Source organism: Vespa crabro, chromosome 7 (assembly GCF_910589235.1).
Source record: "Vespa crabro chromosome 7, iyVesCrab1.2, whole genome shotgun sequence".
In the NCBI taxonomy this organism is placed as follows: Eukaryota; Metazoa; Arthropoda; class Insecta; order Hymenoptera; family Vespidae; genus Vespa; species Vespa crabro.
In genome coordinates this window covers 577,342-597,500 of record NC_060961.1, presented here as the reverse complement: position 1 = coordinate 597,500, position 20,159 = coordinate 577,342, and the positions used below count along the sequence as shown (strand labels likewise).

The 20,159-nt window shown below is 38.4% G+C and overlaps 1 protein-coding gene across 6 annotated transcripts; it reads left to right on the top strand.

Annotated features, from left to right (window-relative positions):
• Positions 1-3,498: 3,498 nt before the first annotated feature.
• LOC124425650 (43 kDa receptor-associated protein of the synapse homolog) lies at positions 3,499-19,874 on the top strand. Of its 6 annotated transcripts, XM_046966248.1 has the most exons (12): positions 3,499-5,386; positions 5,601-6,580; positions 11,321-11,537; positions 13,147-13,298; positions 13,753-13,866; positions 15,361-15,507; positions 15,818-15,977; positions 16,552-16,752; positions 16,862-16,960; positions 17,742-17,948; positions 18,173-18,372; positions 18,618-19,874. In XM_046966248.1, the coding sequence occupies exons 2-12, from the start codon at positions 6,543-6,545 to the stop codon at positions 18,823-18,825; spliced, it is 1,743 nt and encodes a 580-aa protein (XP_046822204.1). In that variant the 5' UTR covers positions 3,499-5,386; positions 5,601-6,542; the 3' UTR covers positions 18,826-19,874. The 6 variants fall into 6 exon arrangements, with proteins under 6 accessions (XP_046822204.1, XP_046822209.1, XP_046822205.1 ...); XM_046966249.1 differs by having other exon boundaries at positions 3,500-6,580; positions 17,757-17,948; XM_046966251.1 differs by lacking the exons at positions 3,499-5,386; positions 5,601-6,580 and adding an exon at positions 7,444-7,920 and having other exon boundaries at positions 13,670-13,866.
• Positions 19,875-20,159: the final 285 nt, after the last annotated feature.

The window sequence follows — 20,159 nt, the reverse complement described above, 5'->3', positions numbered from 1 at the left end:
CGCTACATCCTTTTCTCTTTCTTCTGTTTTTTTTTCTTTTTTTCCTTTTTAACAATTTATCTTTATTCCTCTTCAGATTAGAATTGATTTGAGATCGTTTCTCCCTCTCTCTCTCTCTCTCTCTCTCCCTCTCGATCGAACTTTCTTTTGACGATAAAAATGATATGTAAAAGAAAAATAAGAAAGTGATAGTATGTAATAGGTTTTGAACTTTGACATTCGAAAATCGAGTCCGTTGAGATTCAAGAAAAAGGAATCGCATGCGAGAGGAGAAACGAGCGTGAAAATATGAAAAAGAAAAAAAGTATAAAAAGAGCAAAAGAAAGAAAAAGGGAGAAAGAGAAAAAGAGTGAAAAAGAGAGAAAGAACGAATGAAGACGACGACACTGTCGGACTCGCTTTCTCCGACGTGAGAGAACGTTGAAATGTTTTCGCGTGACGGACCTTGGTAAAAAGAGAATTCCATTCTAATAACGAGAACGTTCGACCGAGTTCTTTACTTTTTTTATACATTCCTCCTCGTGTCTCCAAGTGGTTTTGGTGAATCGCTCGCTCGCTCGCTCGCTCGCTCGCTCGTAAGAGTAAGAGAGAACGAGAAATGGAGAACATAGCTTTAATATTCGAGGCCACCTTAAACGAGATATTTTTCGCTTCAAGGACAAGAGCAAAAAGGATTACATCGAGTGGGTGATTCTTAAAGGGGTAAAGTAACGGAAAGGGAGTAAGGCCGTCGCGAGAAACCACTCTTCCTAAAGATATCTTCACAAAGAGTTTGAAAATTAAAAAAAAAAGAAAAAGAAAGAAGAAAGATAGAAATTAATGAAATCGACTTGAAATTTATCCTGAAATTCATCCTTTCAAATTGAGAATATTATGAACGCTTCGTTCGACCAAATGGTTAATATATCTGTATATTAGGAATGAAGAATCGAAGATACGAGAAAAACTTTTTGTTTCGAAAGAGAAAGAGAGGAAAAAAGTGTCGAGCTTGTTTAAGGAATATGGATAATGGAGCTAGTTTTAAAAAGCCAGTGTACTTTGGTATTTCGATCGAAACTATGTTAAATATTGGCAAACATGTTGATACCATAGAGGGAGAGTAACCGTGCCATCTTGCAACGTGATTAAGCAGTTTAACAATAGTGGCCGGAGGGTACTCTTTGATGAAACTAAGTGAGAGATGGTAGAGAGAGAGAGAGAGAGAATGATGGAAGCAATGATCGAAAGTGCAGAAAATCGCGCAAAAATAAAAAGAATAGAAAAGTATTATCAATGATTGGAAGTTTCGAAAAACGACAGATACAAACTCTATTCAGATAGAGTTTATTATAAATTGGCATGTAAGTACCTATAACGTTGCTCTTTGATGAGAGAAGGTGAACTAAACGATATGCATCGGCGTGTATTGAAAATCTGTCCGATACAGAGCCCGCATTATAGCATTACGCGTTAGCAAGAGCAGTTGGTATCAAACGTTGATGGACATTAAGAGCCACAAAGGGGCAAATCATGAGGCATCTCGACGCACCTTTACTGGTTTTCGTGGTCCATCAATCGACGTACGTCGATAAGGTACTAAATCCTAGTAAAAGAGGAAAGAAAGAAAAGTGAAAAGAGTAAAGAAGAAATAAACGAGTCGGATGAAGAATGTGGATTTGATAAAACCCGTTGCAGAATTTATAACGTGATCTTTTTCTTCCGCTTTCCGTTTTAACGTTCACCGCTGTACAGACTTCATTTCGATTTTCCGCATTTTCATTATCCAACAACATTATACACGATGGGCGTTGCTGAAATGTTTCTTTCTCGAGATAGAACCACGAGAAAAAGGAACTGTCAGAACTCGAAACAAATGCGATTAACAAATGACGTACGTATTAGATAGGATTTATGAAGCTCGAACGAATTGAATTTTTATTAATTTATCGGTACTTGTACTTTATCTTCGACGAGAGTCAAAGATCAAAATGTTAAGCGACAATTACATTTCTATTTATTTCAAATTTCTTTTCTTACAATTACGCAATAACAATATTTCCGATTAAATTACTATGATAACGCTCGCAAAAATTCATTCATTATTGTCTTTTAACGTACATGCTCCTTGAAAGAAATATTTTTTCCTTAGATCTCTTGAGACACCGGTAATCGTGCATAAGGCAATTTCGAACAAAAGATCCGCAGAGTGTCCTTCCTCCCTTTTCAGCTTTGTTGCCGTTGCTCCGTGGCATCTCATAAAATCGTACGAGTGTTTTCTTTCAGAAAGTTTCGAATAAAGTCCGTCCAAGTCCGTGGGCGTTGGAGCCTTCGATGCCTTTCCTAGAAAAGTCGGGATACTTTCGATCTAAATAGTTCCATTCGTCTCGTTTGCTTTCCAAGATACGAAACAAAATTCTCAAAGGAGAATTTGAACGATCGACATTCGAGGATTCGACATATCTAGATTCTCTTTCGTATTCCACGATATTACATCTATCTCGAGTAATCTCCGAAGCACTAAATAAATATTAATTTCCCCGCGAAAGCTTGACCAAATCAAAATTCGAAATCAAAATTCAAGAAGACCGAAATTCCATCTCCTTCTTCTTCGTACGATATATTAATATTTCCCTTGAAATAATAAAAACTTTCAGCATTTTATCAATTCGCAATAATCCCAAACGCAAATATATTTATTACATCGGATTCTTTCTTTTTTCCTCTTTTCAAGTTTTATCTTAGTTTGCAAAACTATGACTTCAGAATATAAATGGATAAGATCGACCGTGGAAAGGCGAACTGTGCTCGACGAAATCCACGACTCGTACTACTTGCGATTGGCGGGACGGGTCACGTGACAACATACTAGCAAGTAGTCACGCTCGAGATTGCGGCACGATCGGACAGCTCGATTTATTTCGACCTTTACTACTTCCGATGGAATTTCTTTTTAGCGAGGACCGATCGGGCTATACAGGGTGATTCACGTTAAAGATTCGGAAGTCAAACGTACCTTTTAATCAAACTAAATGTACTTTTCGATAGAAAAAAGACCTAAAAAGAATGACGTAAGAACGAAAAGAAACTTTATCGCTAGACAACAACGTGAAGAGAAAGAGAGAGAGAGAGAGAGAGAGAGAGAGAGACATACAGAAGGAAGAAAAAAACAAAAGACAAATAAAAACAGAAAAGGAATCCTAGAAGTAAGACAGACAAGCCGAGGAGAGAATTCTACCGATAGTATCCGAAGGTTGGTAACGAGATGTAGGTGAAGCTCCGCGAGTCGAAGGGGTGGAAAGCGTCGGCGAAAGCAGCGAGAGGGATATCGAGGGTGATGGCAGAGAGGAGGACTAGGGGTAGCCGTCGAAGAACAGAGGGAGAAAGAGAGAGAGAGAGAGAGAGAGAGAGAGGGAGAGAAGGAAGGAAGGAGAGGGCGTCCGAAAGCATAGTGGGAGAATTGCGGGGAGAGGGAATTGAGAGAGGGGGCTTGGGGAGAGAAGGGAGGAGGATCGCTTGCGAGTCGTGTGTTGCGGGCTGCTGCGGCTCGGGCGCGACAGTTCTCTCTCGACCATCGTTGGAAGATTTTCGCGTTCCGTCGAAGGCGAACAGCGAGAGCGAGTGTGTGTATCGAAGAAAAAAAAAAAAAAAAAGAGAGAAAAAAAACTGAACGAGAACTACATCCTTCCATTCTTTCTCTTTCTCTCTCCCTCTCTGTCTTTGTTCCTCTCTCTTTCTCTTTTCAATTGATTTCAAAAGTTCATTAATCCATGTTCCATTCCTTTCCATTTTCCTTTATCATGAAGATCGAGAAGAAAAGATTATCGCTCGCCAAAGCTTGGTTCCCACGGAAGAGAGGATAAACGGAAGAAATAAAGAAGGAGGTGGTTGGAATTGGTTGAGGTGGTGGAGGAGGTACTGGAGGTGGGAGGCGAGGCGATCGTGTTCAGAACCGGGACGGAACATCGATCAACGGCATGTGGAAACGCCTTGAACCAGATACGAAAGCAGCAGCAGCGTTTTTTTCGGCCTCGACCGCGAATCGCTGGAACGGCGCGCGCTCGGATCTCGAATCTCCTATTAGCCGATACCCCGATGATCTCTTGTCGTCGCATTCATCTTTGAAGTTCGGCCCGCCAACTTCGAATCGGACACGATCGTCCCACGTCGTCGAACAAACGAGGCTCTTTTCCTAATTCGAAGACAGAGGGCGGCTTATCGCTCGAAATTGATCTCGATCTATCTATCGTCTTTTTTTTTCCTTCTTCTTCTTCTTCTCTTCCTCCTCCTCTTCTTCGTCCTCCTCTTCTTCCTCTTCTTCGCTCCTCCTCGCGCTCTTTTTATTTCTTATTGTTAACAAAGAAGAAAAGACAAAAGAAAAAAAGAAAAAGACAAATGAACATTATCCTTACGGATGGCCGAATAATAATCGGAGAGTGCGAAATATCATTCATGTTCTCGTCACACGAATTAACGATAATCGGACCAAAGTGAATCAGAAAATTATATTTGAAGATCGTCGACTTCGAAAGTCCGATATTACTTGGAGCTTATCTCAAAGATGTCTTCGTTGTTAAGATCAAACTTGGTAGAAGCTCTGCGGTTTCACCGCTTCCGGAACTCTACGAGTATCGCAAGAAACCTCCTCGATTAGTTCGTTGTTTGTTACATTACGAGTCCTTCGATCTTCGAGAGGTTTGAAGTATCTATAGAAGAAGAGTGGGATTTTCATGCACACACATACACACACACATACACACAAAAAAAAAATATATATATATATATATATATATAAAGAAAGTTTGTTAGATCTTACAAATCGAACGTTTATTACGAAAATATAAACAATAAAGAACCTTCAATATATTTTAACGATAATCAAAGTCTAACGAGTAGCGAGAGCACGACGCACACGCCGTTCATCGAAAATATTTTTAAACAGTTCGAGAAAGGAGCACGTTGAATCGTAGAGATTAAAATAGTTTTGTCTTCGTTCCTTTCGAGCGAGCATCGTTTTAGAGAGACTATTTCGACGTTATCGCATTAACGCGAGATATATATCTATATTATATACATATGTATGTGTATATATATATACATATATACGTATGTATATATATATATACATACATACATAGAAACACAAAATAAAAGGAAAGAAAAAATATAGCCTGCGTTCATGAGATTAAAAATAACTGCCAACGTTAAAGAAACACTTGCCAATCAAAGTTCGCGTTACGGAAAACTTTACGTCAATATCGCGAACTTTCTTTCTTCTTCCTTTCTTCCATTTCCTTTTCATCTTGTCCTTATTACCACTCGACGAGTCTCCAAGGATTTAACTTTGTTCACGGTGTTCAATTATGAAGGAAAGTATAAGATAAATGAGAAGAGAAAATATTCGCTAAAAGTAAGAATTATTTTTCGTCAGAAGAACAGAGAAAAATAGTTATACATAGATACATATATACATATATATATATATATATATACATATATATACATATATATAAAGATATCTATATATATATACGAGTACATATGTAATAGATACATATGTATGTATGTACTCTCTATAAATACAACCGTATGTCGATTATTCTGTCCAAACGTGTTATCATCAGGAAAGAAAATATCGGAGCAGTTATAAATCAAAGAAACGGAGGAGAAAATAGTTCCGATTACGATTTCTAAACTACCTCAGGTGTAACTTTTAATTCGATCGATTCGTTATCCTGAATGAGAAAAGAAAGGAAATAATTTAAAAGTACATTTCCAAGATCGAAGATTTAGCTGAAATTTATCGTTCTCTACTAAGAAATAACGAGAGGATATTGTCGGAAAATGATGAATTAATAATTAATGAAGCTTAAAAGCATTATGATAAACGTGTTGTTGTGTAATAGAAAGAGAGAAAAATAATATAATAGAAAAATATATAAGAGAGAGAGAAAGAGAAATAGTAGATATATATAAAAAGAACGGATGAAATAAGAGAAGCATAGAAACGTACACTTATGCAGATGGATACGTAAATTCAGTATTTTAGGTGAAATCGAAAGTCGAACGAGGCTATAAGGGATGACTTGTATCAATATAACCTTGAAGGGATAATAATATTCTCGTGAATGTGTGCGTGTGTTAACATTCAAATATACATACGTGCACGAATGTAGATTCGTTTTGGACACGATACGGTACGGCACGGTACGATACGGTACAATAAGCAGTTAGTTTCTTCGAGGAATACATATGAGTGAAGTATAAACGATAAAGAAAGAAAAAGAAAAAGAAAAAGAGAGAGAGAGAGAGAGAGAAAGGGAGAGATTAGAATAAAGAACGTGGAAAAAAGGTTTAGCAGAGATTTTTCAAAATAGTATAGAAAGCGAAAAGGATATGTGCCGGCGTAGAAAAACATCTAACGAGAAGTCGGCCGGTGAAAATAATGCCGATGGAGGAAGATGAGGTTAGAGCTAAGAAAAATAAAAGGGAAAAGAACGCAAAAAAGGGGAAACGGGAGAAAAAGAAACGACGGGAAATTACGGTGAGGAAGAAGCGATCCAGCCATGTCATGGGAGTCTATTTCGTCCAGGGATTACCTTGGGTAAGTTTCTATGCATATGTGAGTATAGCAAAGATCAGTAATTTCCTCTGTATATCTTTATATGTAATATGTCGATATATACATACGTACATATGTGTATATGTATATATATATATATATATATATACATATATATATATATATATATATACATGTATGTATAATATCCATGTTACACAAATAGCTATAGATCCCTCTTCGATATCTTCCAAATACTAAACTATCGAGTTATTCCGTATCGACCATCGAACTCAAAAGTTTCATGTTTGTTTCGAATGCATCCTTTCGATTAACGATAAAATTGTCGCTTGTTAATTAAATGAATTTTACGAATGAGCATGTGTCACATTTTATGCAATAAAGTTAGCGCGAATCTATCGATTGGATTAATTTTCGTGCTACTTGGTTCGGCTCGAATCGTCCGTATATATTTTCGAATTGGAATAATAATCGATGATACGTTTTGACGTAATCGCTAGTCCTCGAAATCAATCGAGAAGCTATAATGGAATAAATACGAGAGAGAGAGAGAGAGAGAGAGAGACAGATAAAGAGAGAAAGAGGAAAGTCCTTGAAACTGGCAAAGCGTAATAAATAAAGTAGCGTAAAATCGTGCAAGTTCTCCTTGTACTATACATATACGAAGGTTAGATACGTGTGACGCTTAGAACAATGAAGGCCGTCGGAAATGCGCAAGAGAAGATACGATGCGCTTGACATTCCATCGAAGAGTTTTCCACGCTATAATGGAAATTCTACGATGGAGTAGCGTAGCGAACGCTCGGAACACCGATGTTTAGTCGACCGAGATACCCGTCCACGTTCCGATTTTTTTCTCTTTTTCTTTTTTTTTTTTTTTTTTTTTTTATTCTCTTTTTTTCCTTTTTCCCATCGATGCGACAACTTTCGGGAATAAACGCCAAAGATACTTTTTATTCCGTCATTTGCATTGTTTTTCTTTATCGTTAACGATCTTCTAATTGACATGGAAGAAAGAAAAATCAGTTAATACAATATAGCCAGATATTTGTTCGTAGTTGCTAATGTAAAAATTCATACGTTTATCTTACGTATTTACGTATAATCTTTTCAATGTTAGTTTCATTATACAAGCTATACCGAGTCAGGGGAAAGTTTTGAAAAAAAAAATTCTTAGAAAGAAGAAAACACGTAGATATATGTGAAACATTATATACATGAAGAAAAAGAGATACTGTTGGTGCTTCGTCAGACTTGGCTTACACGTAGATATGCAGAAACGCGAGTGGAACGATTGCAGAATGCTGCAAGCGGAAATAGCAGCAACGACGACGGCGGTGTATCGCACGGTGCAGCAAAATGTACCTCTCTCTTTCTCTCTCTTTGTCTATTGCTTTCCCACCACATTTACTAGGTGGGCGAGGCACCTGCGACCTCTTTCGTTGACCTATATACCGATGCACCGCCCGTATTCCCAGTCGACGCGCATCGCGATTGCTAACAAGAAAATTCAATCGTCGTGGTCCTTATTTCGTACGTGAAGAGAAATTAGATGTGTTCTAAGTAAGATTAGGACTGCTCAAACGAGACGATACGTTTCAGCCATTTTACATGCTTAAATATTAATATGTGTGCGTATTATATCTAATATATATATATATATATATATATATATATATATATATACATATACTAATGTGTATTGTTTATTGAATAAATTATACCTATTGCTTCAACAACATACGCTTTTACAAGTACACAACTATTAATTATTCGTGTAAGCGCGGCACGCATAAATTTCAAATTGCGTTCGAGCGTACCAAGCGTTGTTATTTAGCAGTGCGTAATCTGTTTGACAAACGTGGTCAGATTTGACGTAAACGTGGCCTTCGTGATAGGAGCGATAATTCGCCATCTCTCTCTCTCTCTCTCTCTCTCTCTCTCTCTCTCTCTCTCTCTCTCTCTCTCTCTCTCGCTATCTTTCATACACGCACATACATATATACAAGTCCTTTCAACCCCATACTATAAAACCAGCAATAACTCGTTCGATATTAATTTGGTTAACGTCGTCGCTTCGACGATAACTCGTTCACGATATCGCGCCAGTCTTTATACGAGTTATGTTATTTCACAGTCACATAAAAGTTGAAGTATAAATGTGATTTTAGCTTTACTCTCGACTCCTCGAAAGAAAATAAAAGAAGAAGATCTACGATTATTCTTGGCAATCTGTAATTGACATTTTTCGTTTTCAAGGAACGTTGTTTCACTTTATTACAAGAACGTTAAGAAAATTAATAGAGTCTTTCATCAAGGACTCGTATGATTTACATACGTGTGTGTGTGTGTGTGTGTATTTCTCGTATGAATAGAAAGAAGAGCAGACGTGCGTCAGCGAACGAAGCGAGGACTGGCGAGCGTAGCTTCTAACGAGGATTTTATCGTGAACAATAGAAACTCGAGCGAGTAATGATACAAACGAGAAGATTTCAAAGGGGATTGCGTTTTGAAATGAGCTGTCAGAACTGGTGATGTATATGTAAAACTGGTATATGGATACGTATTGCAGGGGGTTAAGTACTTAATAAAGCAGATCATAATGACGTGATTTCAACATTTAAATTTCCTTAATATTGTCTTTTAACGAGACTCCCTTCGTATTTATCCAGCTATACTAAAATTATAAAGTTCTTTTATAAAAAGAAATGTCTGATCAATCATTGCGACGTTTTTGTATTCGTCGTAAGTGTCGTATCGACAGACTAATTATCGAGTTTCATCACTTTGATGGTTACGACACCACTAGTTTCGTAAGCTTCCGTAAGCTGTTTGTCTTTTGTAATAACGTTAGCAACAAGGTCGATCGTGATGACGTACGAGTCGTATCATCATCGATATATTATCTAAATTTCAAATTTGTCGTTTTCAAATCTCCTTTCATATTCGTACATTAATATCTGATATTTAATATCGCATATCGATTTATCTCCATTGGTGGATGGCTCCAATTCGTGTTGAGGAAAAAAAAGAAGTAAAATAAAAGAAATAATCGATATTTGCCGTGCTTGCAAACGATTCTTGTTGTCATCGTCATTGTCCACGAATATGCAAGCAATTCTGCTCGCGTAAGATAAATTTCGATAGGATGACCCGCATTGGTCGCATTGCAGTACGGGATGTGTTCTCGAGGTAGGTAAAGGGGTAGTAGGTGCGATTCCGGAGAATGTACAACCTCCATGATGTAGAGTTTGCTAACTCAAACTCTGGGACTCTGGCCAAGAGCGCTTTATCTCATGCCGGAGCTTCCGTTCATCCTGGAAATAAATTAAGGAGCCACGTCAGACATAGGAGTAGGTGTCAGCTTAACGCCACCACCATTGCCATTCCCTTTCTCTACTCCCTCTTTCTCCTCCACCCCCGACCATCACCGTCAGCATCGTCGTCGTCGTCGTCGTCGTTAACCTTTCGACGGTGATTACATTTTTCGATGACTTTAATGAGGTCATATGTCGTTAACGTTATTCCTATCTCTAGTTAAGCTCACGTCGCGGTCTCCACGTTGAATCCCATTTTTCATCCATCGAATATAATTTATCTCTTATCACCCGTTAGAACGTTATCACTTTCTCAATGAATTTAATTAGACTGAATTAGAGATAACATAGTTGATCCCTTTGTAGTGCCTGAGTAATTCGAATTTCCGCGAAAAAAAATATATGGAAATTTGAAACGTGCCGTCACCTTTCAACGTAATTGTATTTCGCTGAACGAATATAGTGTCTTTTCAGATCTCTTTCCGTGACGCGAACACGTCACTCTTGTCGTCGGCACAACGTTGATAAATCCAGAATTTTTCAAACGGAGAACTACCGTCTAACTAAAAAATATGTAGATATAGTCCACCTTATAGTTATACCTATGTAGGTATAAAGTTACATTTAAATCCTTCATAAATATGCATCCCTTTGAAATGTAAAAAAGGGCTCGAAATAGCGAAACGAACGGCGTTAGCTACGAAAGAAAGGATAACCATTCACTGCTATAGCTTACGAGCTTCTGTGCTCAACTGCCTATGTACTGGAGCAAATATTTACCATCGCACCGATACTTCGACAAAGTTCGATAGAGAACAAATATTGGGAGTTTCGAAACGAGAGAAAACAAGAGGGAAAGAGAGAGTAAGCGAGTGGGAGTATATATGTACGTGAAAAAGCACGAATGACCGAGTTAAATCATTTTTCCATTTCATTATCCGACATGATCATTCTCTAAGTAAAGGATGCCATTTTGTTTATTCCTCAACAACGCTTTCAGCCTATAGTACATGTCATTTCAAGCGTATTCGGTTTCGCGTGCAAAGCATATCGAGTGTGTGTCGAGAAGTGCACGCTCGACGAGATCGAGGATACAATTGAGCTTTCACAAAAGGTCGAGCCCAACGGTATACTGCTAGACGTATACACAAGTATCTTTTCTTTCATTTTCATAATTTCAAAGGAATTCTCGTAACGAAGTTAATAATCTCGTTTTCGTTTCGCGTCGTCGTCCACGAGTTACTACGTACGATAAACTCGATTCTTTCATACGCTTCAAAAGTGATACTCGTTTACGAAGAAAAAGAAAATTGGTGATGACGATATACAAAAATTTTGTATAATGACTATCTTTCGATCGATGTTATATACATAGACACACCTATAGATCTTAGATGGAATATATATTGAAATAGGAAAACAAAAATTATAAAAAATGTTGCAGTGGATCGGCGAGTCATCAGCTGTCGGCGACCGCCTTGCTGGGTAGCCCAGATGGCTCGAGACACCCTCTCGATGTATGTGAATTCACGGAGGAGGATTATCGGCATCAAAATGGCAGTGGGAATAGTCATTACCAGCATAGCAGGCCAGGTACAGGTTTATGGGAGTGTCTCGTAGGTTGCAGACGGCGACTGGACCAGCAATTGGCTCGTCGAAGGGTGAGTCACGATGAGTGTTTCATTGAGAAATAATTCAAATTTTACACTTCCACGTAGAAAAAGAAGAAGCGAATTGCTGTTAAAGCAAATATCGTGTGAATTGTGTGATAAAACATAATCGAGAAAGAGAGAAAGAGAGAAAGAGAGAGAGTTCAGATAGATAGTACATGACTTTCACTTTCGCGAATCGGCACGCTTCTTCGCTTTTGTTACAAGGCGTACCGCGTACTACACTTATCTCCTTGAGTGTATTGCCACGACTTTATCGGTCACTATCAAGTTCACAACCAAGCCACGAAAGGAATTAGAGTCACGCTATCCTTTCATAAGCGCTGAAACAGAAACGATCGTCGACCGTCGACACATCGCACAATACCTAAATACATATAGTATCTATGTATATATACTCACACACACATACACACACACACACATATATATATATATATATATTATATCAAGTTTCCTGGACTTATCGATTCTTTTATTTTCTTCAAACGGCAATATTTCTCTGTATCCGTCGTAGCGAGAAATACACTTTGCTACTACGGTAGAATTGATTTTCGTTTAAGTTATCGCGACATCTTAGCGATGTCGTTTTCAGACGTGGAAAATCTTTAAAACACACACATGTAAACACACATACGTCTTAAATGGCTCTTATGAAATGTACAAGCGTGTAAGGCAGACGTTTCCGAAGAAACTCACTCTATCTTTCCTTATTTCTTTCTAAACATACAATCGTTCAAACACACGCGCGCGCGCGCGCGCATGTTCATGTTTAGTGGTGCAATTTCAAGCTTCAGCGGATAACAACTTGGAAGCAAAAGCATTTTGAAAGAGTGCACTCGGTATGTCTTACGTTTCTGACAAAATTATTATAGAAAATGTTCGTTATTAGCGTTTAAGTGCAACTACACATACAAACTCAACAAAATTATAAGAAAATATATGATCTACGTATAATCGTTTCCATGAAAAAAAAAAAAAGTACATCTTTAATGGTACATCGAAACTATTAACATTTTTTTCCTCGAGGTTACTCGATTATCGTTTAAAGTCAATCTATATTTAAGATCAACTCACTTCCTAGTATGCTCGATTATTTTCCAAAGATCAAAGCAAAATGGTAATCGCTCGTGGAACATGCGCTTCGACAATAATGTCAAGTGGACGCACCGGTGTAACATCAATTTAGATGTTCTTACCCATAAGCGTTCTATTTATATTTCATCAGATCGCTCAATCCGCCAGGGACAAAGTTCAGGGTCGGATCGATAAGCATTTTCTCTCGTTTCAGCCCTTATCCGACCTGTCGTTACACAAATACTCAAACACACATACACGCGCGCGCCTATCCACGCGTGCCGACTCGCCACCCCTGAGATTTCTCGTGCGTGATAATGATCCAAGAACATGCTGCATGTATTCGGAACGTTCTCTTTCTCGTTTATCATGTATATACATTATTATTTTTTACTCCTTGTCCTTTACTCTCCAAGGACTTTCGAGGGAAAATATGGCCTTTGAGAGAAAAACCCCAAAAATTAATAGACCAATAAAAAATAAGAAAATTAAAGATTAGAGATGAATATTTCATATGCTGCAGGTAGAGCAAGGATTAAAATTGTATCGAGCACACAAACAACAGGCGGCCGTACGAAAATGGAGAGGCGCATTGAAGAGTATCCGGCAACGCGAGGACAAATTCGCGCTTCTGGGGTATCTTTATCAAGCCTATATGGATTGGGGAAAGTACAGGTAAACGAAATCGAAAATTCGTATTTCCTAGGGAAATGAAATTTAAGATAATTTCGCGGTAATCTATCTCGTTGGCATTATATCCCGATACAAAGCAGCCACGCTAAATGAAGAGCGATTCGAGGGCTCATGGATACCTCATTTGCATCGTATAATTAATACGGTGTATACTTATTAAGTTCTTATATATTGTATATACTTATTAAGTTCATACATTCTCTAAGTATTCATTTAATATTCAGTGAAAACGTACAACAAGTTCCAATCGTAATGTTGACAGTTCGATGCAAGTATATAATAAATATCTTTTTTAAATCATCGGTTTGCATAAAGAAAAATATTAATAAAGCTTAATGTTAATATCCCCTTAGAAAAGCTCCAAGGTCCATCGTATTTTAATTAAGAGAAAACCGATTAACGTAAAGAAACAACACCTGATCGTCTTAACGTTTAGAATTTTTCTACGGACGAAGGATGCTTGTGCAATGAACGTTTTAAAAGCAACCGAAGAGCTTTTTTACCGTTGTGCTTGCGATGCGGTCCAGCTGTTTTCCAAGAAATTATATAGGTCAGTGTGTCAACGTGCCAATATACCGTAGTACGTGGTATGGATCGTAAAAAGGATTTGCACTAAATCTAAGCATCAAAAGAATGTGTATGAGATTCGATTGGTACGATTAATATTTTTTTTAATGGAATAAGTCAACGTGTAATCAGACGCAAAACGACTTGTCATAGATCGAACCGGGATCGTGGCATTCAATGCACGTGATATTACTTACATGCATACACGGATCCGAACATGCATGAGGAAATCAAACCAAACCACGCATCCCTGCGAACATGCGGAAAATCTCGCACGATAAGACACGTTGGACTCTCTTAGACTATAGACATTGAAAACCGCAGATACCTATTGGAAAATACCCTCGAGCATCGTACATACTGAACGAGAGGGAGAGAGAGAAAGAGAGAGAGAGACCTAGTACTACACATTACTAACATCACCACTTTACCAAGGGTACACTCACATACAATGCAATCATATATAGGAAGATACAACTCTCTTACGATGTGTTGGAATCTTTTGTTCATAATAGGAGAAAATTCTCTTTGCATCCACCTTATTACGATCAAGACACGTATCGCCATTGCAATGCGACAAAAGGTAGCACCTAGGAAGAAATCGGAGTTCTACGATGTTTTCTTTCAATGCTTTTTACCCATTGTTTCTGAATTTAAACATTTTTTCTGGAAGACTTTTTTTTTTTTAAAGGACTCGTACGTTTCCACGAACTTTTCCATCTCTTCTCTCTCACGCTCTTGCTCCCCATCTCGCGTCCATCGTTAAAGTAAGAGACGGAAACTCGTCGGAAAGAACTTAATAAAGAGATCGTCGGGACGAGATAGCATTTATTTCACGAGCCGACAGAGAATCCGGCTGGCAAGAGCCGTACTCGGAGTATCCTTGACACAATAACGTCCTTTTCCAACCCTCCTCGTTTCCACTCCTTTTCACTATCTCTATCTCTATCTCTGTGTATCTCACTATCTTTTTCTCTCTTTCGTTGTATATACTCATATCTATTCATAAATGCGGACTGCAAAGTTTACGCGACCTGTTACGAATCCGCATTTGTCCTTTCTCTTCGTTCTCCTTACACTTACTTGTCATTGGATTGGCCGAGAAGGATCTACTAGTATTGTTACTTCTACTATCTTTACCATCATCTGGTATCAGTCTGGTGCGAGCAGCGTGGATAAATTTAGAATCATCCGAGTGGGTTTATTCCAATAATCGCGCTCGACGTAGCCGTAAGGATTAATAGTGGAAAATTGAAACTTCTGCCCGAATGAAAATTAACATTTAAATCTCGGCTCCTTCGTATATTTAATTTTAACGAGAAAGAGAGAGAGAGAGAGAGAGAGAGAGAGAGAGAGATTCATTCTTGTAATTAATTAGAAATAATCGTTCAACGACCAAGATTTTATATAAAAAGAAATCATAAACCTGTTATATTATAATCTATTTATTGATTATTGTTCGTTTTTCAATTTACAGGGACAGTATCGACTTTGGTCAGAGACAGCTTTGTATCTCGGAAGAATTGGACTCGCCTAATATGCGAGCGGAAGCGTATTTGAACTTGGCCAGAGCTCATGAGAGATTAGGTGCTTTGGACAGAGCCTTGGATTATGCCAGACACAGGTCCAATATTCTACTTTGTTCTCGAAACACAACAATGTCAATGATGTCGTATAGTTAATTGAAATCAATAATTACACTTTTCCATGATGACAAATTTCCAAACCTTCTGATAGACATCATAAAACATACCTTTACGCGGGATACTCTCGATGAAACGAGAACTCACACCATCTCTTTCTCTCTCTTTCTGTCTTTGAATATTCGATAAACTCTGATCGTGCAATATATTTAAACGTTCCCGTTCAAGCGAGAATATCCCATAGAATCGTCGATACAAAACAAATAGTTGTGACTCTACGTCATTTCGCAGCTTGTATAACGAGTGCGATCAGTGCGCCACTGCTGGATTAGTTCACTTAACCGTAGGCAGAGTCCACTTAGAACTAGCAGGATTCTGTAAAGCCTTGGAGGCCTTTCAAAGAGCTCACAAAATCGCCCACTCCATTCAAGATCCTTCCTTAGAGTTACAGGTAATTAGACATTCGCTCTCTCTCTCTCTCTCTCTCTCTCTCTCTCTCTCTCTCTCTCTTTTTCTTTATCTTTATCTCTTTTTTATTTAACTATCTATCTCTTTTTCTCTTTTTTTTAGTCACCATATATATATATATATATATATATATATATCCTCCCTACACTGAACCAATTATATCTTATTTTTGTCTTGATCGTAACATAAAGATCGTCTGTTCATTCTCATTGATTTTCTTCTTTATAGAATGTATCTGGCATAACCGACGAAACGTAAATCATTGACAAATATCTTCTTCCCTACAAAATTCCATTGGAATGTCTTTTGGTCTCCGGCAAGAATTTTATCCGCCATTACGAGCTCTCTTTTTTATTTTAGATGCATCAAAGTTGGACATTTTTTTGAAGCGACGCAGAAATAGAATCAGCGCATATAATGATACCTATTATCATTTTGCCGATTCTATCAGTAATATGTTCTGCTTTGAAAATATATAACGTAAAACGATAAGAACGCGTGTTAGGCTAAACAGTTGAAAGGCAAGAACTACAGCTCGTTCTCCGTTCTTTGCATAGGTATATGTCGGGCTATCGGAACTCTTCTGCAGATTACAGGATGCCGACAAGAGCGCGAGATATGCCGCGAGAGCGTACGATCTTTCGCGAAGCTTACAGCTTGGCGATCTAAATTCGCGACATCACAGAGCTGCTCTCCTTCAGATGGCCGCGGCCTTGAGGAAGAAAGGAGAACTGGGTGATGCTCATGACTATTGTTCGGTAAAGCATACTCCACCTAAATAATTTCTTATTTATCATTTCGAACTAACTAGCCATCCAGTACCTACATGCACAATCAAATTGAGGATTCGACCTAACGTTTGCGTAGGAAGCAACGCGATTGTCGCTCGTTTCAGGCGACCAAGCTAGCTATGCTCGAAGTATACGAATAATGGGGGATATTTATCGAAAGAAATCCGACATAAATGTGAGTTGAAGCTATTTCGCTCGTTTTTCTCACTTCCACGTATTATACGCTCGTGCTCTTGGCCATCTATACGCTTCGCATGTTTCCGCTTCCTTCATATGTATACCTGCCTGTGGAAACTTTCGACCACTCTCGTTTTGACCTTTTAATTTCCAATTAAGGAGATAGTCGCGAAAAAAGATATCTGTCGAATTATTTGTGATAACTCAGCCCTGCGACGTTCCCTCGTATTTATTCCTTAAAACGTGTCAATGCCAAAGAAAGTTTCCTGTCGTCGAGATATAGTCGACTTCGCGAAAGACTCGATGTCGTTTGCGAAAAAAAATTCTCTTTCACGATTCGCAAACGCGTCGTCGCAGCATGTCGCATCGGCTTTCGCAGCTTTGGCACCGAAACGGGCTCAGTTTTGGACGAACGCCGGATCTCTTCTATTCTAATAATTACGAGGGAGATTACCGAGCGTGAATTTCAGAATTAAAAAGAGTCTACCCGCTCGTCACTGCCAATCACGTTCCTTCGGAACAAATACAATGATTGATTAATTCAATTATTTCGATCAAATTATTTTCACGATTAAAGTAAATTATACGTCGATGAGAAAATTTATTTGACGAAAATTAAAAATGTTAAGACCGAGCTCGTTTAAAGTCGCGCGTGAACTCCGACGAATTCGACTCTGTCTTTCAGTTGGCGATCGCCGAACCGCACATACAATTAGCCTTTAGTTGACACATTGCGTGCATTGCACCGGAAGTAGAGCGATAACACCGGTGAGATGAAGATGGACGTATTGCAGAAGGCGTTTCGCCAGTACGAAAGCGCCATGGGATCTGCCGCTGCGACTGGTGATCGACTTTGCCAAATGGAAGCGATGGATGGAGTGGCTAGGTGTTTCGAGGCTCTCAGATTGCAGCACAAGATATGCAACTGCCGGCCCCTTGAATTCAATACCCGCCTTCTGGAAGTAGCTGGATCCGTCGGTGCTAAGGTACGAACGATATTGGATCCTTTCTCCTCTCTCTTTTCCCCTTCCATCACTTTTCTCAATCTCCAGCTCCGATCTCCAACTTCAAATCATTATTCTTTAGCTATTCGACGTAGCTCGTCCCTCGTACGATTCATACTCGTACTCTACTCAGAGTGGGCCTTATATAAATATAGTAGGTATTTACGTAGGAAAAAGACACAGTAGAGCTCTCACGTTATTTGCAGCTCTTAGTGAGGACCGTCAGATCGAGGCTATCACGGATTTACGGTTCCTTGGGGGATGAAGAACAAAAAGGACATCACGAGAGACTCGCCGCCACTATGGAAGAAGATTTAGAATTACGGTGCGGTGGTTGCAACGAACCGTTCGGCTTGGAAGCCGATTCCCTCGAGGCATTACCTTGTTCTCACATATTACACGCCAGGTAAGGCGTTCCTATGTCGTCTAAAATCTCTCTTTGCTAACTATATCGTGCTCGTGTCCATCTACGAGCAAACTTTTTCCTTTAACATTTTTCCCTCCCCTTTCGTACCTCTATCAATCTCTATCTATCTATTTCTATTAAGACGTTTGAAAAACTAGTACGACTGCTAACAGAGAAAAATACTTGTACGTCCAATGATGAACTTGTTCTCCTCTTCTTCTTCCTTTCTTCTTTTTTTCTTCCAGGTGCGCTTACGACATACTGAAAAAGCGCGACAAAAAGAAGAAACGTCTCTGTCCGGATTGTCATAAATCTGTCAGCTCACGATTGTACCTGCATTGCGAGGATCCACACGGCATGAATACTTTAAATCATAGTTCCTTGAGTCTGGCGTCTCTGAGGGCCAGCAGCCTAGCGACACTGGAGGATTGTCACGCCACGAGTAGCGTCTAAGAAAGGCCCGACGTTTATTCGTATATTCGTTCGATCGTTCGATCGCGTATAAATATGTGCCACGATTGTGCACCAATCTATCTAACTATTTAAAAAAGAAAAGAGAAAATAGAAAAAAGAAAAAAAAAAGAAAAAAGAAAAAAGAAATCCTCGAAAGTTCGAGAGAGAGGCTCATCATAACGAGAACGGCGTAGGAAAGGAAAATTAGTATTGATGAATTGGGAATAGAAAGAATGCTCGAATCGATTGCTATTGTGAATTGTTATCTTCTCCCTAATTATTATCGATAGCTGTGTACAGAATAAAATTTAAATCCTACGAAATGTTCGAATAGCGTTTCAATTTCGAACGGGAAGGATTGATTTCTTAGCTGCGCGATATTACAAATCTATATGTAGCCGTTATCTCTATTTCTATCACTATTCCTTTTTTCCTTTCTTTCTCAAATATGTTTCTACCTTATGTCTGTATCTCTTTTTGTCCTCGTCATTTGTAATTTAGGAATAGAATATATAATTCGTTTGTTATTCAGCTTAGTTCGAAATATTCTGTCGCCGTTAAATGTTGTTGACGAGAAGATCTGATGAGAGAACGCCATACTCGTTGAGTCCTTCCAAAATCGAAAGACTATTATTTTTAACCCGTCCCTACATACATTCCTAAGAATGAAATTCTACTGAGATTAGTTTTTAATAGAGCGGATCGCATACGCACGAACTTAATAGACATATATATATATATATATACATATATATATATATACGTGTGTATATATAATATTTAAAAATTGTTACATCTTATAAAGAATGCTATAACTTAATTAACAACTGTTGATTATAAATCTTTGATTAGTGACGTGGCAAGAATATAACATTTATGCGAATCTATCCGTATTGATCTAAAAAAATGATGATCGCTAGACCTCGACGGAAGAAGATTCATATTACGATTTATCGTTTGACAATCTTCCTGATTAAAGAATAAAGTTTAACGTAAAACTGTATGTGCACGTCGTAAAAGATTGATTTTAAATAAAATTATCCAATTAATTACAATGTCCTTTAACTTTGATAATAATTCCATATCTTGCATTTCCATTCAACTTATTCATTCAAAGTACGATCGAATGTCATTGACGATCTTTCGATCAGACGCATGATTTACGGACGAAGCCTGACATTGACACATTTCTGCAAAGATACAGTGTTACCGAATTAAATTTGACAAGCTTTCTCCCACTTTCATCATTACGTTGTTAGCCCTGATTGCCTAAAAACGAATCGCTAGGGTTTTTTTTGCTGATAAAATTTTGGTAACACTGACCCGATAGACGA

Excerpts from the sequence above, each read along its gene's own strand:
- LOC124425650 (XM_046966248.1), top strand. The coding sequence starts at position 6,543 with ATGTCATGGGAGTCTATTTCGTCCAGGGATTACCTTGG. Across the intron at positions 15,508-15,817 it reads TTGGATTATGCCAGACACAG|CTTGTATAACGAGTGCGATC; the intron begins GTCCAATATTCT and ends GTCATTTCGCAG. Across the intron at positions 16,753-16,861 it reads ATGCTCATGACTATTGTTCG|GAAGCAACGCGATTGTCGCT; the intron begins GTAAAGCATACT and ends ACGTTTGCGTAG.